Raw genomic sequence first — 26,132 nt, forward strand, 5'->3', positions numbered from 1 at the left:
CAGAACTGGTGGGGAGCCACTGTGGGCCTCCCAGGTTCACCTCCCTGTTCCCCACCTGGCAGGTGGCACCTGTGCACAGCCTAGCACTCGGCAGCCGGGCGCCCACTGCCCCAGCCAGGGTGTCTGGACCTTGGCTCCCAGACTGGCAGATCGAGAGCATGTTCTCACCTGCCTCGTGCCAGGCGAGCCGGCGAGGAGGGGACCCCACACCACGAGGCTGGTTGCAGAGGACGCTCCTGGACCATCCCCTCCAGGGTCCCCACAGCTGCTCCCTTCATCTAGTTCCCCCACGACCCAGCCAGGCAGGCTGCGGGCACGCCAACTGCCATGGGACAGAGGCTCCGATGGGGGCCAGGAGGTGGACGACGGGCCCAGGACCCACACTCAGGACGGGACCCCAGAGGCTCTCGGTCCTAACAGGACTGGCCTGTGCGCCTGACCTGCTTTTCCTAGATGTTAAATGGGGGGACGGGGGCAGGGAATGGGGTGATGGCAGGAGGGCTGGGAGGCAGGGAGCAGGGGGTCGACCCCTCACAGGCAGAGAGCTCCTGGCCAGCTGTCTCCAGACATGCTTTGGGGATTGCAGATTTCAGCTCTCACACATTTGCATATCAGAGTTTTAAACAGCCAGCCCCTCCAGCCAACAAGGTCATTTCAAAGACAAAAATACTGAGCTCCCCCCTTCCTGGCACCCATCTTTCCCTTCAAAGCCCCCAGCCCAGCATCCCCCTTTCCCCAAGCCCCATGGGGGGCCTTCCCCATCATGGGTTGTAACTGCCCCCCTACAGCCCGGGGACCAGGCTCCCCTCTCCCCTGCACCCTGCTCAGGCCCCAGGGCCTCCTGGCCAGGCCTCAACCGCACCCGGGAGCCTTCAGACTCTCCACTTGTTACCGGAGGACCTTCTGGGCCCCATGTGGGGGCCTCCCTGTTCGCCAGGATCTCCTCCCTTCCCCACGCACCGTGTGGCTGACTCCTTGGCGTGGTTCGAGCTCACCGCATGGAGGACACGTCCTGCACACCGACCCACAAGGGCCAAGAGGGTATTCATGGACCCGCCCGAGGTGGGCTGCTGTCCTGCACCTCAGAGGACAGAGGTGGCCGTGGCGGCTCGGAGCTGGGTCTTCATGCCCGCCCGGCCCCGCCGACTCGAGGTGCAGTAGGGCTTCTCGTGCCCAGGGCCGGGGAGAGCACGGAGGGGACGAGCCCACACCACAGAGGGCGGCCTCTCTCTGCCTTGGGGCCACAGTGCCTTTCTGGCCCAACGGCGGCTTCTTCCCATGGACCCCACTGACACCCCACTTTCCAGAGGACTGCAGGCTGCCCAGGGGGCCGGACAACACTGTGCTGACCCTCTGCCGGCTGTGGGATGACCTCTCTACGGGCCCCCGGGAAGTCGGATCTCCCCAGCCCGATGCAGGGATGAGGAAACGGAAGTCCCGAGAGGTCAGAGAGGTCAGGCAGCAGCCCACAGTCGCTCAGCAAAGCCGGACCCAGCCCTGGCCAGGTGTGCCCGGGGGGGCCCTGCTCCTGCCTCGCAGCTACGAGCAGCGGCTCCCATGGGACCAGTGATGCTCAGAAGCTAAACCGCCGGCCGCCCACAGAGCTCACAACTCTTTCACACAAGGACACACTCCTGAGCAGCCCCCCTTGCCCCCAGACTGCTTTTGGAGCTCTGGGGTCAGCAGGCATCAGGAAGGGGCAGGAACGGGCCTAGGAGACTGTGGGCCCCTCACGCATCGCGGACCCGCACTCCAGTGTTGAAGACGCTCCGGCTCCCCTAGGATCGCCCTGTGCCGGTGGGGTGTCAAGGCCCTTCTGGGAGGCCGCTCTCCTGCCTGGTGCCTGGGGGAGCCCTAGGGGTGCTCGTGGCCATCCACTCTGGGCCTTGACCCCCGGAAGGGCAGCCACATTGCACGTGCTGGGCTGCGGCACAGAGGCCCTGATGCCCGCTCTCTGCTGGGCTGCGGTCACTCTCCCCTGCGCCTCCCTGGGTGGTGGGTCCCCCGGGGCCCCAAGAGCCCCAAGAGCCCTGGTCAGTGGATGGCACCCAGACAGCAGAGGTGGGGGCGAGCACTGGGCGCCGTGCTGGACGCGTGCTGAGCCCGGGGCTCTGTGAGATGACCAGGGCCCGCCTCGTGCCCGCTGGGTGGGCAGCTGGTGTCCACCAGGCAGGCCTCCAGAGCCTGGTCCCCAAGCCTGGGGGTGGGTCCAGCACTTTTTTCCACATCTGGGGACAGCGAAGCGGCTGCCAGCCAGAAGCCAGACAGACTCAGTGACACAGGGAGGGAGAGAGGCTCGCCCAGGACTGGCAGAGGGGCTCAGAGGTCACAGAAGGGGAACGGGGGGGCAGGACGTGTGGGCAAAGGCCACGGCGGCACGTTCCTCTGCTGCGGCAGGTCACTGGGCTGGGCACTGCCCTCAGGGACGCCGGCCCGGACAGGCCCTGCTGCCCCGTCGCTGGCACGGGCGGCCCTGCAGAGATAAGGGCTCAGCGGGCCTCTCTGGCTTCCCTGGCGGGCGATAAGTGGGCCTGCCTGGGGTCTGATAGGGGGCAGGCCCCACGGCGGTTGCCACTGCCGGCTTATCGCCCCATCGCTGCCCACTGCTCAGATACCCCTATCTGCGGAGGCTGTCAGGGAGGCCATGGCCCCACAGGGTGCGCCCCAGCCCTCAACCACAGCCACCCCGGGGCCAGCCCCTGCCCTGGGGTTAGTCCTCGGCCTCTCGGGGCCTCCGCGGCCCATCTATAAAGCCGGGGTGAAGATTCTAACACCGAAGGCCGGGTGAGGCCCGCTGGGGCGGCGACGGAAGCTGGCGTTGACGTACCACAGCCCCGGCTCCGGAGTCAGGCCTGCACCCGGGAGCCGGGTCTGCACCCCACTTTGACACCTCCCCTGCTGGGTGACCTTGCATAAGTCCCTCTGCCATGCTGTGCCCACCTCAGAGGCTGCCGTGGGGGCTGCCTGGTGCTCTCCTCCCCATGGACGCTCTCCCCGGCGGCTGTGGCCTCAGCCTATGGTCAGGGCCCCGCAGGCACATGGGTGGTCCCTGCTCCCTTCCAAACAGGAAGTTTCCCGATAAAGAGTGGGACTTGAGGGGTCACGGCCCGTGGCAGCACTGACATGCCTTCTGTGGGGGCCTCGTTGTTACCTCGTCTACAGCTGGGGAAACTGAGGCAAGGGCCGCACTCTGACTACAGGGTCCCCACCCAGGGCTCCTGGCACCATCCTGTGTGCAGAAAGGCCCCAGGGCAGACCCAAGCACCCAGCAGGTAGGCATGCGGCTGAGCGAGCCTGACTAGGCCCCGAGGGCCTCAAGGACACAGGGCCCTACGCTCCCTACCCTCCGGCCAGCTGCGCCTTGGTGGAGACAGGACACGTGGCCGCCACCTATCTGCCAGGACACCTGGGCGCCCCCTGCCATCAACGGGACTCCAAGATGGCGGGGTCACAGCTGAGAGACAGGACGCCCCGTCTGTGAAGGGCAGGGGGCCTGCCGTGCTGGGGGGCGCAGCGGGGACCCCCAGCGCTGTCTTACCCAGGATGCGCGGCTCTACGGCAACACCACAGCCCAGCCAGGGGGCAGGGGCTGAGAGCAGACTCACTTTCCCCGTGGCGTGGGGTCACCGTCCTGGTTGTGACCATCTGTGGCCCTCAGGAGAGTCATGGGCAGCCTCTGGGCCCTGGCCAAGCCCTCCCTGACCCCGCAGCAAGGCCCTGCCTATGCCCCCTGCCACCGTCCCTGAGCCTCCCCCGCATCACAGCTGAGGACAAGCCATGCCTGTGCCTAGAGATGCAGCCCCGGAAACACCCCCCCACGCCACCCCACGTGCCTCAGAATCACGAAGAACAGGAACACCTGACGTGCCCAGGTTCTCCGTTACCCGTAAATGTACAAGGGCGCAGAACACCCCTGGTGGGAATTTTGGCCGCAAACTGGTGATTGGCCGAAGGGGGGCAGGAAACTCCCCTCAAAGCCACGCCCTGGGCTCCGGCACGGGGCAGGTGGGGCCAACGTCGGTCTCCCATGCGGCTGCAGCCACCGCACAGGCCTGGACCCCAGCCCAGCAGAGACGGCCCTCCAGACACACCCCTGCCACGTCTCTCCCTGCCCTCCCCACTTGCTCTTCTTTCCCAGCCCCAGGGGAACGCCTCCTGGGAGCCCCCCAGGACTTGCAGGCACGGTGTGGTGCCCAGCCCCACGGGCGGGCTGGACTTCGGCATGGGCCCCGCCGCTGGCTCAGACGCTTGCCCACTGGCCTCCTCAGACAGGAGGTGGGGCGTGTCCCCCACGAGCCGCCGGGAGTCCCCCACGAGCCGCCGGGACAGCAGTGTCCCCAGACCTTCGGAAGGCTGTGCCACCAGACCCCGACCGACCGCAGCTGTGCTTTACCTGGCCCGCTCCAGGGGACACCGGACTCCTCCTCCGGCCTCGTGTCTGGCTCCTGCCCCTCCATCTCCGGGGGGCCTCCTGGGGGCGTGGGGGGCGGTGGTGACGGTCGGGGTGGGGGGTCGGCGTCTGCAGACAGAAAGCACCGTCAGGCCCCGCCGTCCCTGCGTGCTGAGTCACCCACCTCCCCACCCTGCCCTGTGCCTGGGAGGGAAACTGAGACCCAAGTGGGTGACATGTGCCCCGGTCACCCCCACACCCAGGCTGGCGCTCATGGGGGCAGACGCCTCAGTTTCCTCCTGGGTCTTTAAAACCTCTCACCCCTGCATTAATTGTGGTAATGATTGCTATTCTGGCTGCAGTCGATAATCAGAGCGTAGCTGCCCTCGCAGGCACACCCAGGCCAGCGGGCACACGTGCGGCCCCGGCTCTTCGGTCTACTGCGCCGGCAGCCGGGGGCCCCCCAAGCCGGGCCCTGAACCCGATTCCAGCCCAAAGGGCATATTTGCCTTCCCTGCTGAGCCTGACAACCCGCAGCCCCCAATCGATGAGCGCCCATAAAAGCCCCCCCCCGTGGTGACGTCATGCGCCGGGCAGGTTATTAATACCCGAGATAAGGGCCGTGATTAACATCAAATAAATCAATCACACAGTATAAAAGTCCTATTATTTTTGGCTATAAATCAACGTAGCTGGCGCTTGAGCTCCAGCCATTGCGGGAGCCCAGCTAGGCCCGCCCCTCCCGCGGCCTTATCGGGCCCATCGCCGCGTTATCGCCGGGCCTGTGCCAGGTGCAACCCCGCTGTTTTTTCCAGCTCCTTCCCGGGCCCTGCCCCCACCGCGCGCAGCCCCAGTGAGGAGCAGATCAGATAAGGCTCCCCTGGAAAACCACCGGGTCAAAGTCTACCAGCAACAGGCACTTGCCCTTTGGCAGCTCTGGGCGCCCCCCGTGGCACACAGCGCCCCACAGCAGTGACGATGGCGGGAGCGATAAGGGGGCCCCTCGCGTGCTCCTGCAGCCCAGACACAGATGCGGAAACCGAGGCTCAGGCAGGGCAGGGGCGCGGGCCCCGGGGAAGGGCCGGGGGGCATGCAGGCTGCACGTCTAGCCACCAGGAAGAGAAGGCGGGCGGCGGAGAGAATAGTAATGAACGCGACGCGGCTCCCCAGCCACTGTCCCTGGGTGAGCCGGAGGGAGGGGATCCTCGGCCCCTGCTCCCAGTGAGCCTGCCGCTGCGGAAAGGGACACAGGGGCCAGCAGGTCTCCGAGGACGAGGCGCACTGGGCTCCGGGCCTGTGGTCGTCCCAGGGGGCAGGGCACAGATGCACTGAGACTGGGGAACGCGGTGGGGGGGGGTCCACAGTGAGCGCGGTGGGCCTGGGACCTCTGCTGTCCCCTTGCCAGTCCCCTCAAGGCCTCTGCCCTGGCAGGCACACCCCCTCTGTGCACCCTTCCAGGCTCTGCCCAGGACCATGCCTGCCCCATCGTGCAGTGGCAGTAAGAGCTCGGCCTCAGGCAGCAGGGGGGAGGCAGGGAGAGGTGAGTCACGCTTAGGGCAGGCAGCTCCCATCCCCCACTAATCCCCTAAGCCAAGTTTCCTCCTCAGGAAAACAAGGGTGAGCTGCTGACCTCCCCCTGTGCCTCCGCCTCAGGGAGGCCTCTCCTCCTGGGGGTGTCTGGGGGTACGGCTAGCTGGCGAGGCTGTCCTCACCTGGAGGCCCGCTGGGGACCTGTCCAGAGAGCAGGCTTCCCGGTGTCAGGCTGACTCACCCCTGGGTCTCTCTCCAACACCACCCCCACCCCCGAAACTGCCACCAGGAGGGTCCAAGGAAAGGTTCCGGTGCCTGCGATGGGCCTGGGGAAGCAGGCTTTGTAAGAAGGGCCTGCGATCAGATCACTGCTCGCGTGTCTACAGGCTGTGTGACCCTGGACAAGTCCCTTAACCTCTCCGGGCCTCACTTCCTCGTCGGTAAAACGGGGTAAAGGGCCATAGCAGGAACCTGCTGTGTGCTGAGGCCTCCCTGCCCCCATCCCACAGAGGGTCAACGGAGGTTTCCTTGAGGTCACTCAAGCCCAGGACTCCCCGTCCAAGCCTGGGCTAGATCTTCCCCAACGAGGCCCTCGTCTCCCCACCTGTAACCAGGAGGGACCGGACTCCCACGGCCCTCCCGACGCTGAGGGTGCACATGTGTCCTGCGCCCGCCCCTCTAGGCCCCGGGGGTCAAGTCCCTGGCCACCTCGCGCCCCCCAGCCACGGGCCCACGGACACCAGCCAGCTTGAGGTGCGCTTCACGGGGCGGGCGTGGGACCCCGGCCTCCAGCGCCCCCACCGCCCGACTCACCTGGACTGGAAGGGCTCAGGGGCTCGGGCTTGGGCTCGGGTGCTCCGTCCTCCCGCTCTGGGAGGCGGGTGTCGTCCATGGCCTGAGCCTCCTCCGTAGCCTCCACGTCTCCAAGGGAACCTGCAGACACAGCCGGAAGGGAATCGTGAGGCTCTGTGGGGCGCCGGCCTGCGGCCTCCAGACCCCCTCCCGGGCAGAGGGCACAGGCTCCGCGACCCCACAGGGCCAGGGGCCATGAGTGGCCCCCCCGAGACCCGTGTGCACCTCACCCTTGGATCAACCCCAGTGCGGGCAACAGTTCCAATGCCCGGGATCACTGCCGCGTCCCGCCCCGCCCCCAGCTCTGCAACCTCTCAGCCCCCTTGGGTCCCCCCGGACCCCCTCGGGCTGGGACCTCCCTGGGTCTCCCCTCCGCTCTGTTCCAAGCTGTGGGAGCAGACACGCTGCCCCTTCTGGTTCGGGGGTTCCTGGGGGTCGTACGGACACGGACCACAGCCCTCGCCTCACCCTCGCCAGGCCCCTCCGGGGGTCCGCGAATCCACAGCGTGTGTGCGCAGCCCCACAGACGGGGGTAACTCTCTCCCAGGCCCAGAGCGGGTGCCCCGAGGAGCCCCCCAAATCAGGCGCCGCGGTCTGGCAGCTTCCTGAGGATGGGCCCCGTGCGCGGCGTCCAGGAAGCGCCGGGAAAACCGGGCTCCGGGAGTCCGTGCTTGACGGGGCACAGGTGGGGGCGGGCACAGGTGTCAGCAGTTAGGCCTCTGGGACTGAGGGCCTCGGGCCCGCAGCACCTGATTCCAGCCCCACCTTCTTGCAGGGGTCCTCCACAGAGACCCCTGCGGCTGAGAAGGCGGACTGAGGGCCCAGAGACTTCGTGGGGGAAGGGGGAAGCCACACACACACACCAGGGGTGTCCCTCGTGCCGGTCTGGGCAGAACCCACCATCCCTAAGGTCAGACCGGGGCTTCTGGGGGGCGGACAGAGGGAACACTGGTGAGCAGGTGTCCCTCCTTAGTCTGCCCTCCGTCTCCCCAGGCCCCTTCTGGCCGTCTCAGTCTGGGCCCTGAGCCCCCGAGGCGGGTGCAGGCACTGGGTCTGCCTCCCGGCCCAATTACCTTCCCAAAGTGCTCCTCTAGCCGCCTGTCCTGTCCCCCGACCCCAGCCATCAGGGCATGGCCACAGGGCAGGGTCCTGACTCACAGACACCCCCTCCCTAGTCAGCCCACTCAGGAGTAGGTGGGGGGCTCTTCTGGGCCCAGGGTGCCAACCCCACAGCAGCCGGGCCCTCCTGTTGCTGAGAAACTGAGCAAGAAGAAACGTCTGGAAGTCACAACATCGGCAAATCCATGCATCGGGAGCTGATGGGCCAGAATGGGGCTTCAGGGACAGAGGCATGCAGGATGGAAGGGCCAGCTTTCAGGGGCTGAGCTCCCCATCCCTGGAGGCAAGCAAGCAGCAGCTGATGGAGATCTGACTGGGGTTCATGCCTTTGTGACCTTTTGTACATCATGAACCCCGTGGGGATCTGATGAAAGCCAGGGCCTTCTCCCCAGAAAACAGAGAGACCAAAATCTGCCCAGTTTCAGGGGCTTCTCCATAAACTCCTAGTCTTCTTCGTGGGGCCCTCCCTCACTCCCCTCCTGTGCTGTGTTCCCCCAGGGGTGAAACCTGGTGGGTCCACTGTGAGCCACAGAAGCGGGCTCACGGCTGCAGTCCAGGGAGGCTATGATCAGTGGAGACACGAGGCTCCAGCCTAACTTTCCCAGTCTAGCAGCTTCCACGGGGCGGTGCAGTGGGCAAGCTGGCTTTCTGCTTGCCTTTCAGCTCAAACCCCTGGTCACTGGCAGACGGCGGCCGGCTCTAGTAAGGAAAACTGAGTGTTCCCGTCAGGGCGGACGCCCTTCCTGCCTCCCGCAGACATCTGGGGCGGACACCGCTCCAGGAGGCAGAGGTGCCCGGGACATCTGGACTCTGCAGGGGACTTCCAGGCCTGCTGGGGAGACTGTTGGAGAACCACAGATGGGCCCCAAACAGGAAACAACAGATTCTAAGAGCCGTGAGCCAGGGGGCAAACGAGGGAGGAGAGAGCAGGGGAGATGCCACCATGGAGTCAGAGGTGACAGACAGCTGGGAATACGGCTCCAGATGCAGGGCCGGGGGACCGGACAGAGCTCGGCTTCGAGGCTGGAGAGAGGCCAGGGCGAGGAGTGGACCCTCATCCCAGAGGCACTGGGGAGCCATAGAGAGCCCCAGGCAGAGGTATTTACGGGCCGTCTGGACTCCAGCTCCAGACCTGAGCCCCGGCCTCCCCGGGACGCCCTGGAGCCATAATTACAGGAGACGGACAGGTGCTCATGCCCCCGTGGCCAGGCCGAGACCACACAGAACCAGTCCCGGGCCAAGTCTCGTGCTCGCTTGTCGACGCGCCTGCATGGACAGGCGAGCCTGATGTGGACCGGGCACAGCCCAGACTGGGCCGGCTTGTGCTCCTGGGACGTCTGGGAGGCCCGACGGCTGTGACCTCCCCGGGCATCTGGGCAGGGAACCAGAGGCTGTGGGGGAGGCTGGCCTCGAGCTGCCCCGCCTGTGGGGCTGGTCCTGAGCAGGTGCCCCCAGTCCCTGTGGCCACAGCATGGCTCCCCTCGCCGGGCAGCACAAAAGCCTCTGGGGTCAGCCTGAGACACGCGTGGGCCTCCCACGGCTCATTTGAGCTCTAAGGGGATGTCGCGTAGCTGAACGGCCACAGGACCTCGGGGCCTCAGTCGCCTGCTCTGGTGACCGGTATGAAGCCACCTGCTCTCGGGGCAGACAGAGCTGACGCGGCCCTCCCCGCCCCTGCCTGACCCAGGAACGCAGCTCTGACTGCCAGGGCCCGGCTCAGGGAGGCCTCAGCCACCCAGGGAGGCCCCAAGCTCGCGGTGGGCCCGTTTGTGGGAGAACAAAGGCCCCCGCGCCACACAAAGGCGTGACAAGGAGCGTGAAGAAAGAGGCGGCCCAGGTGGCCGCCGCGGTTTATTCTAGTGCCGCTAACTCAGTTCCAGCGCAACTGAAGGCCTGATAATGCCCGAGACAGCCGCCGACCAGCAGAGCCCTCCCAGCCCTTGAGCCGCCGTGTCACCGCCAAGGCTGCACTGTGCCTCCCTCGGCACCTCGAGAATGGGCCATCCCGCCCCCCGGGACACCTGCAGTCCTGGGGGGGGCACCTGGGTCCCACTGTGCTGGGGGCTTGGGGAGGAGGGCTCCTCCGCGGGCTACACATCAGGGAGACCCGGCTGCGTCTCCAGCAGCCCTGTGCCAGGAATGAGCTCCCCGGGCCCCTGGGGGACGCCCTATGGCCAAAGACCCCAAGAGCTCAGTCAGGCCAATCCGTGCACAGCAGGCGTCCGTGCTGCACGACCTCAGGCAAGTTACTCTACCTCTCTGTGCTTGGAAACCTCACGTGCTCCCCCGTCGCAGGGTGAAGGGAGTAGGAGGTGGGCTCCTGCAGTCACTACCTGTCCCCACCCGCCCCACAGCGGGACCTGGGGAACGGGGTGGGGACAGGGGCGGCCCAGGTCGTTGCCAGACACCAGCCCTGCGCTCAGCATCTTACAACGCTCTCCCTTAACCACCCCTGCCCGGTGGCCCAGAGTGCAGGGATGGTGGGGGAAGGGCGTGTGGACCACAGTTGGGGGTGGGGGGGCCCGCAGCCAGTCCCGACGGGCAGGTCTCCTCCCGGTCTCTCAACACCACCCAGAACTCACACCCACTTTGCAGACGAGTAAACTGAGGCCTGGCAAGGTGAAATGACCTGCCCACAGCCCCTGAGAGGAAGCAGCGGTGGGGGCGGTCAGGGCAGGACCCTCCCCAGACATGCCAGCCTTGCAGACGCTGGCTCAGGGGAAGCCCCCTTCTGCACCTAGTGCCCCCGTGCCTCCCTTCACCCCCGCCTCCGGACGCCCGGATCGAGGGGGGACGCCGGTCGCACAGGCCAGTGCCCACGGCTGGACCCTGTGTGGGGGCGTCCGTGGTGATGACGGCGGCCGCAGCGCCGCCCTCGCTGCCCGGAGCCCCTCAGTCATCGCGGCGAGCAGCCGCCCCGCACCGATCCGTCTCCTACTCATTAAGGCGGACGTGGAAATGGAAATGAAAACATAATAGCTATTTGATTGGGGGCGAGATAGTTTGCATATTGGCTGGGCGCTGATAGCAGAATTTCATCAACTCCCGTTCTTCATGCTTTAAGACTGAATTACGGAGACAGGCTCTGTGCGGCGGGATGATCCCGCTCCCTTCCGAGTTCCCGAGCCGCGGGACTAAGGGCCCCTCCTGGCTTTGATGACCAGGCAGCTGGTGGGGGCAGGGGGGCTGTGAGTGACCGGCTCTAAGAGGGCCAGAGCTGGTCCCTGCAGAGGGGACAAAATCCCCCAGACTCTGCCCCTGAGGCAGACCGGTCGGTCAGAGAGTTGGTGAGGGTGTCTCTGAGCACTGGACGGGGAGTCCCGAGGCCCGGGCCTCCTGATGGTCCCAAAGACTGTGCCCGTATTGAGGGAAGGCAACTGTGCCCGCACCCCAAAACCACTGAAAACGTTATGTGAAGGAACCGGGGCAGAGCCCCCTCGAGCCCCCCACCCAGCTCAGGGCCTGACCACAGTGCGAGCCTCTACCTGGGCCCACCGTGACGTGGGTCCTTTACGCCTCTCTCGTAAGGTCCTCCTCCTTCTGCCCCCTTTACAGAGAAGCCAGAGGTCCCTCCTGCGTCTGGGTTGGATTTTGAAGGCAGACCCCTGCCCTGGTGGCCAGTGATGGGCCACGGGGCCCTGCCCCTTCTGCGGGAGTGCCCTCATCCTGGGCCTCATCCTCCCCCCCCGTTCTCTCCTGCACCCCTCCTAGGCCCCTGCACTCATTAATTTGTCCAACCTTTCCTGGGTGCACAGAGAGCCAGACTCTGCCCCAGGCTCCGGAACCCCAGAGCAACCAGGACACAGCCCACAAGAAAGCAGAGTGAAAAACCCAGAGACACAACTGCGGCCATTGCTGGAAGGAGAGGTGCAGGTGTCAGTCAGGGAAGGCTTCCTAGAGGAGGCGGCAAGTGCTGGTGATCTGGAAGGGGCCAGGGAGACGCATTCCAGGCAGAAGGCCCAGCAGGAGGCCGAGGCAGGCTGCTGTGTGCAGGGTGTGCCGGCCACACCTCCCGGAGCCTGGTTTCCTTGTGGGAAGCAGGGCTGGGGTCAGGGTTCAGCAAGGCGCTGAGCACAGACAGGTTACGATTACAACTGCTGTGACTGTCCCAGCTCTCCGGGGGTGTCACACCTGCCTTCTGGGGGTGGCAGGGTGGCGGACGGGGTTGAGGCCTGGCGGGGGGACAGTGCAGGCGGAAGGCCTTGGCCTCCTGTCTCGCTGGCGCTGGGCGGCTGGTGGGCAGGCCGCCGGTGCTGGGCCCAGGGCGGATGGGGGTGCGGCGCTGCCAGGAGAGAGACCCTGGCCTCTGGGCGGCACACAGTGGCCAGATAAGGCCCTGATAACAGAGAAAAAATTGCAACAGATTCCAACTTTCCCACCAGGGGAACCGCGGGGCAGCTCAGGCCACGGTGGGGACAGTCCTGCTCCCCACCAGGGGGCCTCGCTAGGGGAGCTCTGGGTGACTGGGGACCGTAGCCAGCATCCCAGGGGCCCAGGTCCCCCAGGCAGACAGGGCCGTTGGCAGCAGGCAGTGTGACGTCTGGGGAGTGCTTCCCTGAGCCCTGGCGAGCGGGACTCCCGGGGACGAGGGTCTCTAACCCAGCGGGTGTGTGCCAGACAAGGACACTGAGCCACAGGACGCTGGCCCACTGGCTGCACCCCCAAGACCCTTGGGGCCCAGCGACTCCTGCTTTACTCAGGTCCTGACGAGCAGCTGAGCTGATTCCCAGGCCGAGGTGGGCGGAGAGAAGCAAGATGGAAAAGGGGGTGCTGAGCAGGGCTGGGGGTCGGGCAAGCCCAGGAGGAGCGGGGGGACGGCACGGCTGGAGGGCAAGGGTGTCCCCACACCCCGGAGCCCCAGGGCCCAGTGCAGGGCAGCCCCAGACAGCTCCGGGCCCTTGTGGCTGGGCTCGTGCCGCCGCTGGGTGGGCGTAGAGGGTGGCGGGTGTGCACAGCTGGCAATGGGGGGCGGGGGCAGGTTCTAGACCCCAGTGGAAGCTACAAAGACCTGGGGGGAGGAGTCCATCTAATGGAGAACTTAACGCCGCTTCTTGGACATTTAGAACAGAGGCAGGGTCCTGGCCCACTGCCTCCCAGGAGCTTACAGCCTCAAAGGGGTGGGGGCTCCCCAGGAGGGATGCAGGCACCTACGGGAGGGAGACGGAGCCCTGGAGAGGCCTGGTGCACATCCTGCGCACAGGTGCACAGCCTGGCTCTCCTGGGGGGTCCACTGCATCCGGCCATGGCCTGAAGAGGCCCACGAAGGCCCACCCCACTAGCCGCGGGGCCTTTCCCAGGCTGCTCCTGCTGCCCGCTCAAGGCCCCCGCAGCCCCCGGAGCTCGGCAGGCTCTTCCCGCACAGACAGGCCCTCGTGGGACTTCCGCGTATCTGTGGGTGCTCTGCTCCCTGGCTCGGGCGGGGAGGGACGCTGCCCAGCGCTGCTGCCCACCTGCCCCGGGGGCCTCGAGGGGCTCGGGCTGGGAGGGGCCCCAGGCCTCTGCCGTGGCCCCACCAGCGGCTTCTTCAACCCAGGGTCAGCCCCGCTGACAGCCCGTGCAACCACAAGAGGATGCTGGAGAGATAATCTCGGCTTACTTGTGCGGGCACCCTGGCCCAGTGGGGAGAGCGGGTATCTGAACTTTGCCCCCCGTGCTCTCCCACACTGGTTCTGCCCCCCCGACTGCCTGAGTGGGCCGGCGGCGGCAGGGGGGCCGGGCAGCCGGGCTTTCCACCAACCATCCGTCTGCCGGTACTCCATGCCCCAGCAGCGGGAAGTCTACGCCTCTCCCAGACACCTGGGTCCTAGAGCCTCTGGCTCTCAGGGTTGCCCCGCACCGCCGCCTCGGGGAGCCCCCATTAGGGCTGTTGGTCCACCTGCTCTGCTGTCCGTCTGCGAGCCTGAGCCCGACACCCGCGGCCTCCGGAGGCCAGCAAGCCGTCAGACCACGCTCGCGGAGGTGGCGGGGGTGGCGCGGGCGGAAGGTGCTGTCCAAGGTAAGCCGGGCCGCAGGAGGACGACCGGCCGCTGTCCCGACCCACTCTGGGCCGGCGGAGGGCAAGGAGGTGTGCCCCGCGTCAAGAAAGAACGTGGCGTGCTGACGACGGTGCCAAGCAGGGCCCCACGCTCCCGGGGGCAAAGACTGCGTCTAACGGACGAGCGTCGTAGGACCTACTTAAGCTCTGAACACGTGGGACGTACTTCACCGAGACGTGATTCCTACCCAGGAGTACCCCTTAACTGTGCTTCAGCTTTCCCCGCGGCATTACTGTAGGACGGGTGGGGCCCGGGCCTGCGTGGGCCGTCCCCGGGCGGACCTTCACCGGTCCCCAGCCCCAAGTGCCCGGAAGCCGTTCAGGGTCTGGGGCTCTGCACAGGAGGGGCCCCTCCGCCCCCGCGGACCCTGATGGCGCTTCCCAGGGCTCCTCCCCACGCCCCCTCGGGCAGGCTGGCGATGACCAGAACTCACTGTTCCGTGCACCCGGACAACATAAACCCTTCCCCTCGGTGGCAGACGGCAGGCAGGTGAAGTGGGAAGGGCCAACAAACGTGTCCCTGTGTCCCCACGTCGCCTTGGGGCTGCGGCAGGAACCAAGAGCAGGGGAAGACCGCCTCCTGGAGCCCTGGGCTCCTCGCGCCGCAGCCACCCCCTGCTCCAGGCCTCACCCTCCCCGCACCTGGCAGTCAGCTTCCCCAGCTCCTTCCTTTGGGGCCTTCAGCATGGACCCTGACGACATGCCCGTCTCCTGAGTCACGCCCCCCCCACGCCCCCACTGCCCTCCTCCGCTCCTTTGCCTCCCGGCTCCCCATCTCTCCCAGCGTGGAAGCCAAACCTTACTGGGGCCACTGAGCAGCCATCTCGCTCCGGTAGGGGCCGTCCTGGCCTGAGCTCCCACCCCTGCCCGGCTCTGCTGACCCCACGGCTGCCCAGACGCCCACAGGGTGTTCGCTGCATTAGCATGCTCCCTGGCTGTGCCTGGGACAGCGTCTGACACATGGCAGGTGCTCATGGGAACGGTGACCATGGGCCGGGGGTGGCAGAGGGCCCGGGCAGCAGGGAGCCTCCCCCCATACCATGACATGCAAGGACTGGGGTGCGGGGTGCAGAACGGTGGGGAGGACGGGCCTGGGGGGCTTCTCGCCACAGGAGATGCTGCTTGCACGGTGACGGCAAGAACGGCCCAGGCAGAGGGAACGGCCCAGGCGGAGGCCCCGAAGTGGCCGTGTTCGGTGGGGTCCTGCCCGGCAGCGAGGGATGGGTGCGGGACAGGCAGAGGGCTCTTGTCGCCCAGGGTTTTATTCTCCCACGGTGGGAAGCAAGATGGGCTCTTGGGCTGTGGGCCACCCAGACCCGCCACCGCCTCCAGGCAGCCCCCAGCTGGGTGCCACTTCCTCCGCCTGGCTCAGGACCCTCCCCGGTCACCGGCCCGGCGCTTCTCCCTGCAGGGCCGGGTCCAGGGCCAGTGGGCCAGACCCCCGCCCGGTCCCCAGGGGCAGGGAAGGGGAGCGGGCTGGGAAAGCCCGGCTGCCCGACAGGGAGAGATTGGTTTCAGCCGGGGCGCGGGCTGCCAAGTCCACATCCCACCCGCGGCCTGCACCGCCTCGCATTCATCACCGCCGAGCTCGGAGGCTTTATCTCCGCGAGGGCTCGGCGCCATCTCGGCCGGCCGCTCCCGGCCTGCGATGGGCGCGATAGCCGCTGATAGATTACCCGCGATTGCGCGCCCAGCGCGCAGCCTGGACTCCCGGGCGGGGCGCGCACCACGTGGCCGGGCAGAGACCGCGGGAGGAGGCGGGCGCGGCCGCGGGGCGGGGACAGGGAAGTCGCGCCCGCCCGAGGGCGCCGCGGGCCGCGCACTGAGCGCACTGATTCTGCCGATGCGCCGATAAGGGCTGACGAACGCCGCGGGGGCCGGGCCGCTGGAGCCGCCGGGCCGGGCGCGCGTCCGCGGGATGCAGCTTCCCGGAAGGGGCCGGGGCCGGGGGTGACGGGACCCTCCCTGCCGGCTGGGGGTGGGGTGGGCGCGGCGCGCTGGGCCGCAGACCCCCGCCGGTCCGCGGGGCCCGCTGTACGCCCTGGCCCGCGGTTGGGGACCTCCTCCGGGCCAGGCTGTCCTGCTGCTCTCTGGGTCAGAAGCAGGGGGCACGCCCAGGCCGGGCAGACCAGTACCCGGGCTGTGTCCCCAGCCCCTGGCGGATGCCATGCAGGGGGGAAGGAGCTGGGGCCTCTGGGCTAGTCTTTTTCCCGGCTGGGCGTGGCCAGGCCCCGGCAGCAGCTACTGGGCTCCCACTGCACAGAGAGGGGTGGAGGGGGCTTCCTGGTCCCACGGGGAGTCGGAGACTGCAGGGCTGAGCCCACACCTCCTGGCCCCGTGAACCCATTGTCCCCACCAGGGCCAGAGAGAGCCATAGGGTCGGGGAAGCTGGACGGGGGCCCTTCTGGGCCCAAACCCTGCCAGGCGGCCCGCGTGCCTGTTTCCTGGATTCGAAAGTCAGCCTCAAGTTTCTAGAGAGAGCAGAGGCAGCCAGGGGCCAAGGAAGGAAGCAAGACGGGGATGGCATGAGGAATGAGTGCTCAAGAGGGACAGTTTCTTTTGGGATCTTTCATCATAGTGGGGGGAAAAAGGTCTGCAGCCCAGTGTCATGGAACACACAGCAGGCGCGCCTAAGTGCCTGCTCCCGTCCTGGGGATTCAGAGACGCGTGTCCTAGCCCTGTGCACAGCCCTCTACAGTGATGTGGCCTTCCCCACCACCTTGGTGGGCTGGGGGTTGCGAGGGGCTGCGTCGAGGATGGGAGGGAGGCCACAGGCACTGACCCATCCCATGACTGGTGGGTCCTGGGTAAACCTCTGGCTGCCAGTTGACACTTGGCCCCCTGGATCTCTCAGGAGGGGACTGAGGCTCGGGAGTCTTGGTGACTGGCCCAAGGGGTCTGCAGCCAAGCTGTACAGCTCGAGAGCCTGTGGTCTTGACTCCTCTAGGGTGAATGAGAGCCATGGCGATGATGGTCATCTCGGGGCTTGGACATTACAGCTTTGGATCCAAACCTTCTGGCCGCTGGCGGGTCAAGGGCCACCAGCCAGGATAAAGTACGTGGAGAGGAAAAGTCTGGTCCATGAGGAGGAGGAGGGAGGGGAGGAGCCTCGCAGTTCCTGTGTCCTACCCCACATCCTGGGCCTGCCGTGACGTGGCTGCTGAGGGCACACAGGAAGGGAGTGCCTGTCCTGGGGGCAGTGATGGCATTTGAACTGAGACCTGACCCAGCTGGTCAGCGCCTGGTGGGGGCTGTCATGCCCCCTCCCAACCCCGTGGTAGCTCATTGCCTGCTCAGAGCTTTTGCCTCTGCTGATCCCTCTGCCAACAATGCTCTCCCCCACCCCCTGACACCACCAGCTGTCTCTGCTTAACGTCGGCCGCCTCACCTTCCATGACCCTAGGGTCCCAGCTCCAGGGGACCCGTCTATCCTTAGGGTTCATTTCTGGTGTTCCCTCTCTGTTCCCCAGCAGCCTGGGGCGTTATGAGGGCAGGGACCCAGCCCCCGTGAGGGTCATGGGGATCCTGGACGAGGACTGGGCACACCAGGGACTCAGCCAAGTTTGGAGGCCTGAACACATAAGGACGCCCAGAAGTCAGATTGCTGTCCCTATTCCAGGCACCCAGCCTGCAAGGAAGCGAGCCTCAGCCCTGCTGCAGGGGACGGGTCCTCCCTGTCTGCTGGTAATGGCCCCAGCTCCCAGGGCTCTATAGCTCCGTCCATGACAGTGCTCCCTGGAGGCAATGACTTTCCTTCCCGTTTCCTTTCCCCTTGGGTTTGCTGTGCTCTCCTGGGACAGAGGCCAGGGTGGGGAGATTCTGAAATCTGTTGAGGAAGTACTTACTAAGCACCTACTGTATGCCCTGAGCTGTCCTGGGGAGACAGAGCTGCTCTAGAATGAAGGCCCCTTGGGGACAGACTCTGAGGCCAGTGCTGCTGGACCCCTCCCGGGGACAGGGCCTAGGAGTTGTCCTTTCCCTCCTTTTTTTTTTTTTTTTTAAGACTTTATTTATTTATTTGACGGACAGAGATCACAAGTAGGCAGAGCAGCAGGCAGAGAGAGAGGAGGAAGCAGGCTCCCCGCTGAGCAGAGAGCCTGATGTGGGGCTCAATCCCAGGATCCCGGGATCATGACCTGAGCGGAAGGCAGAAGCTTTAACCCACTGAGCCACCCAGGCGCCCCTGTCCTTTCCCTCTTGAGCACCGAGTGCCTCTCACTCCTGGCCTGGGAAGCACTGTCACCCTGTCACCCTGTTTTAGGAGGGTGTGAAGACGCTCCGTCTGGTTCTGGTCCGACAGCCCCCTCCCTACTTCCTCCCCTTAGAACTCAGCTGGAACCTGTCCCCTCCTTGCCCCTCTGCTATTTTCCACTTATGCATTTTTGCAAAACGCCCACGCCTGTGACTGGTTTTCGGGTCATAGAGTCCTGCAGGTGCTGTGGAACTGGGGGAGCCCCTGGTCAGGCTCTGGGCCAGCTGGGCCTAGCTGGGCCCCCATCTCACCGCCAAGACAACGCGTGGGGTGCAGAGCGACTCTGAACACAACGAGAAGCCTCCAGAGCTTCTTGAATACTCCATGCAGACACGGTCTCCTGTTATATAAGTTTTTGAAAATGGAAAATATGAAAGACCCAAAGTTTCTAGAACATAGCCTGGCCACAGATAGATTAAGAAACCCCCTGAGAAACTCCTGTTTCAGCCCTCACTGTGTGGATGGGGAAACTGAGGCCCAGGGAACAGATGGTGCCCATCAGAGTACACAGAAAGTGCCCTGAGAGGCAGACAGACCGGACCGTCCCATTTTACTAACAGGAAAGCAGGCTTGGAAAACGGGTCGGGACTCTCACTCATTAAAATGGTATCATGGCCCCATCCCAGCCTCGGGGTACAAGGAGCCTGGCAGTGAGGTCCTGGATAAAACTCATGGGGGGGGCAGAAATGGGGGAACAGCATGCACAGAGTCTAGAGGTGCCCCAGACACAGGGAGGGGGAGCTGGCCGGCCTTGAACTGCCCCACCCCATTTTTGAACTCAGTGTTCCCATCTGGGAGTCAGAATTGGCTGGTCTGATCTCGGGAACGCCCAAGTCCTGGCCCCCTAATTCAGGCTGTGGGGGTCTGGGCTCTGAGGATGAGAAAGAGGTCATTCAGAGGCCAAACTGTCACCTGGGCAAACGGATGGCCCCAGAAGCAAGGTCCCAGAAAGGCTGGCCGGTCCAGAGCTGGGGGGAATTTCCATTACCGGGTCAAGGTCCGCGCAAAACTGTGTCCCCCATTCCATAAACTAAGGGCTCCTCCAGAGCCCCGCCCCCGGAGGAGGCCCCGCCTCACACATGGAGCTCAGCCAATCCCCAGGCCTCACTCCTGCTCATTTGCATGTCCGTTTCCATTGGCGGCGGCGCAGAGATTAGGACCTCCGCTCCCGGGACGCGGGGGCGGGGCCTGGGGAGATGGAGTTGGGGGCGGGGCTGGGCTCTGGGGGGCAAGGCTGGGGCGCGGGGCTGGGCGCTGCGGGGTGTGGGGTGGGGGTGCGCTGGGCTCGGCGGGGGCCGGGCGCTGGGGCAGCAGATTCTGGGGGTGCCAACCTCTGGATAACCTGCCCCAGGCTCAAGTCGGGACACAAAATGGCCACCTGCCACACGGGAGGACTTTGGTTATAGTGCATGCTCTTCCTTTTCCTCCAAAGCTCCGTTAAATCCGCCGAGCCCTCCACCCTGCCCCCCCTCCCGCCCCCGCCCGTTAGGAGTGACTCAGAGGGGGAAAGACACTGACCCAAGGTCACATAACCAGGACGGCAGCACAGCTGGGACCTCGCCCCTCATCCCAAGGCCAGGTTCCTTCCCTGCAGGGAGGGCCTCCTGGGGGGCAGCTTATTTAGAGCCCCGTCTCCCCGGGGAGGGTTATTTTTTGGTTTCCTTCGCAAAACAATGAAGAGGATGATGATTTTAAGTGGCATCCCGTTCCCCATCAGCTGCGGGGTGGTGGGCTCCGAGGGCGTGAGTGTGCACAGGCTTTTGTTCCTGGCATTTTGGTGGGTGCGATAAGGGGAGCCGCACACCGGCTGGGAGCGAGCAGGCAGATAGATAAGGCGATAGGGGCTCCTCCTCCGCCACACCAACTATCGCCTTTTATCAGAGTTCCCTTTTCTTTTTTGCTGGGGGGAGGAGGGTGGAACACAGCCCACCCCCGGCCCCCAAGCCCGGAACCGAGGGGTGGGGGCCCACCCTGGCTCAGATCCCTCCTGCTGCGTCCCACACCCCGAGCCCGGGCCCCCCAGCTCCCGACCAGAAGCGTGGGGTTCCCGAGGACTGTGCATACAAGAACCCAGCTGCACCTCTACCCTGTGGCTCCACAGAAGGGCCCCAAGGGGCAATGACGAGGGCAGGGAGGCCCAGGGGCTAGTGGCCTGGAGACTGGGCGCTGAGTCCCTCTCTCCAGAAGGCCTGTGAGGTCCTGTGGGCATAGCTGGGCAGGATAGGGAGACATTGCTGCCCTAGGTCTCTGGGGCTGGCCTCAGCATCTTCAGCCCCATTTTACAGATGCAGAAACTGAGTCTTACAACAAGGCGGTGCCTGTGAGCCACAGCAACAGGGGCAGGCTAGACCCCCATACACCCTCTGCATTCCCTCTGGCTCCGGAAGCCACACTCCCAAGGCCTCAGGATAAATATTCTAGAACCCTCCACAGCACAGTGTAACGGCGGGGCGGGGGGGAGGCGGGCGGGGGGGCGGGAGGGGTGGGGGGGCGGGGGGGCTCATACCTCTGCACCTTGGAGCTATTTGCCAAAATCAGTGCAGGAACAATGCTGGTGGGATTCACAGGCGGTGTGCAGCAGGCAGGGAGGGCGCAGGGAGGCAGCCCCAGCCCTGGGGACCCCAACCCCTGCACACGTCCCTGGAAGACAGGGCCCCACCACACACGGCTGGCCAGGTTCATGAGTATGCACACGGCACAGACGAGGAAACTGGCGTCCAGGGACATTAAGTCACTTGCCCAGGCTGCCCACCCCCGGGGCAGAATTTGAACCTTGGTCACCCCAGACTACGCTTGTCTGCCTCCCCCACATGCACACATTTTACTGGAAATAGCTGACTTCCTTTAGAATAATGAAACAAGACAAAACCCAAAAGACAGAAAGAAACCAATTTTATCACCAAAGGAGCCTGTTTTCTGGGGGCAGATGAAATGACCCCCAAGATAAGCAGGAGTGGGGCGCCCCATCGTCTCCCGCCTTCAGACAGATCTGCGTGGTCCCAAGCGCTCACTCACCCTCTGTGCCTGGGCCTTTCTCCCTAAATGGAGGGAGGAGACCCCTTAGGGGAAGAGGGGAGCTACGGCTACAAACACCCCCAGAACCTCCAGCTATGATGGAGATCCAGACCTTGACTAGGTCTCCAAGTCAGTCTCTACTGCTCCCTTCTGAGCTGTGTGACCTTGGGTGAGTTGCTCAACCTCTCTGCCCCTCGAGTCCTCTTCTGAGAAGAAATGAGGTCAGAGGTGGCGCCTTTCCAGGGCTGCTGGGACTCTACAGGGTGTCACAGGTCAAGCCCAGGCCTGGCATACAGAAGGTGCTCAGTAAAGCAAGCTACCCACTGACGATGGCCACCATTAGGACTGCTGGGACTGTGGCGTCCTAGATCACGTCGGCAACGTTGCTGACTGCCCACTCAGGCCTCCTGCCTCTGGGATCACAGAGAAATGTCGTGTCTTGAGAGTCACTTAGAAAAGAGCTACAGAAAAGGGAGGACGATGACCCGCAAGGCTGCACCTGCGGGGAGCCCCAGGCACACACTGGGGGGGTCCTGCCCCCCCAGGCCTCGGCGTCCCCTCTGGCACGGCTGCGGGTGCCTGGCCCCCACGTGGCTGCCGCGCCTGTCCCTCAGCGGGGGATTAGCCACACGCGGGGCCCTAATCGCTGCTAATCGCACCGCCATCACCGCAGGATCTCGGATCAGCTGAAGGAGGCGGCTTTATCCAGACAGACGCAGAGATGGCACCGTTGTCCCATCCGGGCGCCGACCGTCACAAGTGGCAGGGGGCTGGCGGGCCAGGGAAGGCTGGGGGGACGGGAGCCCCTCCCCATCGGAGCTCTGCGCAGTCCCTGCATCGACTGGGCACGCGCTGTGTGACCAAGTCCGGGTCCGGGTTCCCCGGGGACAGCGAAGACCCTGCCCTGAGGCCCACTGGACAGAGCATGGGACTGAGGTACACGCACCCGGAGTTAGAGCCCGGGCGGCCGGGGCAGACTCCCAGCTGCAGCGAGGCACCTTGAATCCTTCTCCCCCACCCCGTGCCGCCATGAGGTTCACCCCTCAGGCCAGGGGTCCCCTCCCTTCCAATGCACCTCCTCCTCCCGCTGCTGCTTTTCTGAGTGGACACCCAAGCCCTCCCCGCCGCGGCCGGGCCCCCGGCTACCGCGCCAGTACAGAGGCCTGTGAGGGGCAGGATGGACGGGCTGAGGTTCACGGCCGGCCCCGGGAGGGCCAGAAGAGGCTGGCGGGGACGGCCAAGGGCTCCCCTCCAGGGCCCTCCCCATCCCCGCCCTCCTCCCTACCTTCTTTTTCAAAAACATAATTTATCTGTGTATTATCAAGAAATCCAGACACTTTAATCAGTGAGCTATGAAGTCAGAATTTCCATTCTTATCTGCGGGAGGAGTGGAAACGGAGGAGATAGGCGGCGGGACCGGATCGCTGGTAGGGAATGTTAATGGGCGGAGAGGCTGGGCTATTGGCCACGGAGACGCCATATCTCCCCCATTATCAAGGCCGTATCTCGCCAACCATCTCAGCGCGGTAATGGGGCCAGTTCAACTTTCCGAGTTATCACAGGAGCTGAAACCTGGGCCTGCCAGAGGCCCGGCCGGCAGACAGTTCCGGGAGGACTGGAGTTCGGCCGGCAAAGCGGGGGGAGGGGGGGGGGACGGGACGACAACAGCGGGCCTGGGTGCCCCCTGACCATAAGGCCACCGCAGTGAATGTCGGGGTCTCTCTGTACTCTGGGAAAATGTTTGGTTTGGGCAGGGCCGGGCATGGGCAGGAGGCACGGGGGGGAAACTGAGGCAGGAAACTAGCTCAGGGTCCCGGGGGTCCTGGGCCTTCCTGAGCTGTGCCAGGCCCATGAAGCGACAGAGTGTGGTGGTGGGAGAGGGTAGGAACTGCATGCCCTCCTACCAGGTGGCCCCTTCTTGGGGCCTTTTCCAGGCTCTAAGCCCAGGGAGCCAGAAGCATCAGTAACAAAGCCAGCAGGGCGAAGACACCCTTGTGGCCTCTCTCCCTTACAGGTCCTGACCTGACGCCTGGCTTCGTGGCCCCTTGGCAGCCTGGGGTACACTCACTGCACCCCTCAAATGTGAAAGGGCCTCCCACTGCCCTCAGCCCTCCTGCATGGACGCCCCACAGGCCATAAGTGGAACGCTTCTGTTCATTCAGAAGAAGGGACCCCAAGTCCACTCATTCCAACCCTGTGAGGACTGAGTGCTCAGAGGGGCATCTGAGCTGTGGGGCAGGAGTCCCCCTGTGGCCCGGGCCCTGCACGGAGCTCCCCATCTGACCCCAAGGGCCCCAGGAACTGCCCCGGGTATAGACAGGGTCTACCGGGGGCTCTGGTTCCTCTCCTGCAGCTCCAGGGCAGGGCAGCAGCCACCTGGGCACAGAGAGGGGAAGGGACTCGCCCAAGGTCATATGGCCAGTGAGAAACAGCCTGGGGACCACAGCTGGACACTGCCCGGAACCGCAGGAAGGCCTCAGTTTCCTGGACTCGAGCATGAGTGCTACTGGGCTAGCGGAAAGCCAGGAGAGCTCTTCCCCGTGGAAACCACCGCCGCGGCCATCCTCTCCCCTCCCCGGGGCCGGGAGCTCCGGCGGCAGCCCTCCATCTGAAGACCCAGGAAGCCTCGGTTTCCTCTGTGCACTGGGTTAGCCACTCAGCGCCCCTCAGCGGGGGCTGGAGGTTCTGGGCACACAGCGGGGCCTCAGTAAGTGCTCAGGGGACGCCTGCCGTACTGACCAAGGCCTGGCGAATCCGGGTTCACGGCAGGATGAGCGGGGGGGCCCCGGACAAGCTGGGTCTGGAGGCCACGTGAAGTCCCGCAGCTGCCAGAGGCTCTGAGCCGAGGCCTCCTCTTGGGTCTCGCTCGTCCCAGCACCTGACACCTGGGCAGCCACCGAGCCCTCCCCGGGGGCTGAGAATCCAGGAGAGCCCAGGACAGACCCACCACTGCCCACGAGGCCCTGTTCCCAGCGGAGGGCCCACTGCAGGATGGAGCCATGACCACCAGGCCCTCAGCCCTCTTCCCCTCCTGCTCTCTGGGTCTGACTTGCAGGGTGGAGGCTTGATGGAGAAAAGGGACACTGAGGCAGGAGGCCTGTGACAGGTGCAGGCACCCAGGGCAGACGGGGAGAGCTGGAGGGCTTGAGTCAGACACCAAGAAGAACTGGTGGGAAGCAGGCCCGGGGGACTGAGAAGACAGACGACCCTCTGTGCTCTCCACTCTAACTGTCGCACAACCCTGATGGCCCCCCAGCTCTAAACCCCGCCACGATGGCCCCCCAGCTCTGAACCCCGCCACCTCCTACACCAGGTCTTAGCCTCCCCACCCCGAGCCGTCAGAATCGATGTTCCACTTCATGGGGGAAAGGGAGGCTTGGCGACTTGCAGGAGGTCCAGGCACCTTCACAGCCCAGCCTGGCATCCTCATAACATCCCGTCTTGCGAAGGTAAAGACTGAGTCTTGGGAAGGCAGGGCAACTTCTGTGTCTCTGCAGAGTCTTATCCTTGACCCCAGGATTCTGGCCTGTCCTTGGCTGCGGCCGCCCAGCGGGAAGCTCCTGGAAGCACCCACGATCAGAGCCCACACGGTGGCCATCCCCTCCTTCCCAGGAAGCAGCCTGCCTACGATTTCTGGGAGGCCTAGGACACAGGCCCCAGCCTTCTGTAGACCCCCCTCCTCAAACCTGTTTCTATACTGCTCGTGTGCTGGGTGACCCTGGTGTAGCCACCTGCCCTCTGTCCTCCACTTGTCTGTGTGGACAATAGGTTGAAAACCCCAACCTTAGCAGGCGTCCAGGAGAATCACAGGACGGATGCCGGCAAAGCACTCAGCAGATGGGAGCCGGCGGCTGGCTGTGTGGGGCTCTGTCCCCACTGCGGCGCCTGCACAGAAGGATCCAGGAGCACCAGGGCTGGTCTGAGCTCTGCCCGTGCTCAGGCTCCTGGAAGTGGTACCCCAGCACCCTCTCTCCTCTTCTGCAGCGGGGGAAAGCCGGGCTCTGGCAGCGCCCAGCCTCTGGTCTAGGGGAGGCAGACGGGGGAACGGGAACGGGAGGGGGAGGGGAAGGGCTGGCTTATCTCCCTAACCCAGCTCCTGCCCAAGGTCAGCTGCCACATTCCTGACCCAGCCGGGACACTGCCTTCCCCCAAACATGGGTCCTCGGGAGAGGGAGAAGGACGAGGGGGCGAGTGGGCTAGAGAGGTCCTGGGACAGGTGGCCTGAGGGGCGAACCAGTGTACCCCAGAGAAGCTCTGCCCACCACCGGGGTCCACAGATCAGCTTCCATCCTGCAGCCTCCAGCGCGTCCCAGTCCCCCAGGACCTCAGTGTTCTCACCTGGAAGTTGGGTGAACCCATAATGCTGCGGGTCATAACAGCAGGTAAGACCCTTGGGCAGGAGAAGGACTGAGGGGGTGTGGGGCAGGCCCAGCCCGCGTGGGGCACATCAGGGCACCCCGCCCACAAGTCCCCGCAGAAAGTAACAGCTGAGGCAGGAGGAGGGAGGCCAGAGACAGGACTCTGCGTGAAGTGTCCAGTGCTCCAGGCTCCTAGCAAAATCTCAGTAGTGCAACAAGCAGCGACCAGGGCGGCCGCATCCACCAGGGACGTGACCTTGGGACCATACTTCACAGCTGGCCCCTGCGATCTCACGCGCCTCGCAGAACGACCCCAGGAAGGAGGTGCAGCCATTAAGCTCTTGCTTCGAAAGTGGGAACTGAGATCCAAGAAGTCATTTGTCCTCAGGGTCACAGTGAGGTCAGGACCCAAGGCCAAGCAGTGGCCCCTCTGCGGTGGCCTCCCAGTCTGGAGATGAGGGCAGCCCAGGCCCGGAGCACAAAGCCTCTGCTCCCTGTGTAGGGACAGGGTGGGGATACAAGTCCTTGGGTCCCAGAAGGAAAGGTCTCTGTCCTCCGTCCACCCACCGGCCCCCAGGGGTG

The 26,132-nt window shown here is 65.1% G+C and overlaps 1 protein-coding gene across 1 annotated transcript in view; it reads right to left on the reverse strand.

The window, feature by feature from the left end:
• The window catches only part of ZFPM1 (zinc finger protein, FOG family member 1), a 61,567-nt gene that overhangs the window by 29,995 nt on the left and 5,440 nt on the right, over positions 1 to 26,132 (reverse strand). Inside the window, 2 exon segments of the mRNA XM_045987723.1 lie at positions 4,394 to 4,519; positions 6,734 to 6,853. Coding sequence (XP_045843679.1) covers positions 4,394 to 4,519; positions 6,734 to 6,853 — 246 coding nt within the window.

This window comes from Meles meles, chromosome 19, assembly GCF_922984935.1.
Source record: "Meles meles chromosome 19, mMelMel3.1 paternal haplotype, whole genome shotgun sequence".
Classification (NCBI taxonomy): domain Eukaryota; kingdom Metazoa; phylum Chordata; class Mammalia; order Carnivora; family Mustelidae; genus Meles; species Meles meles.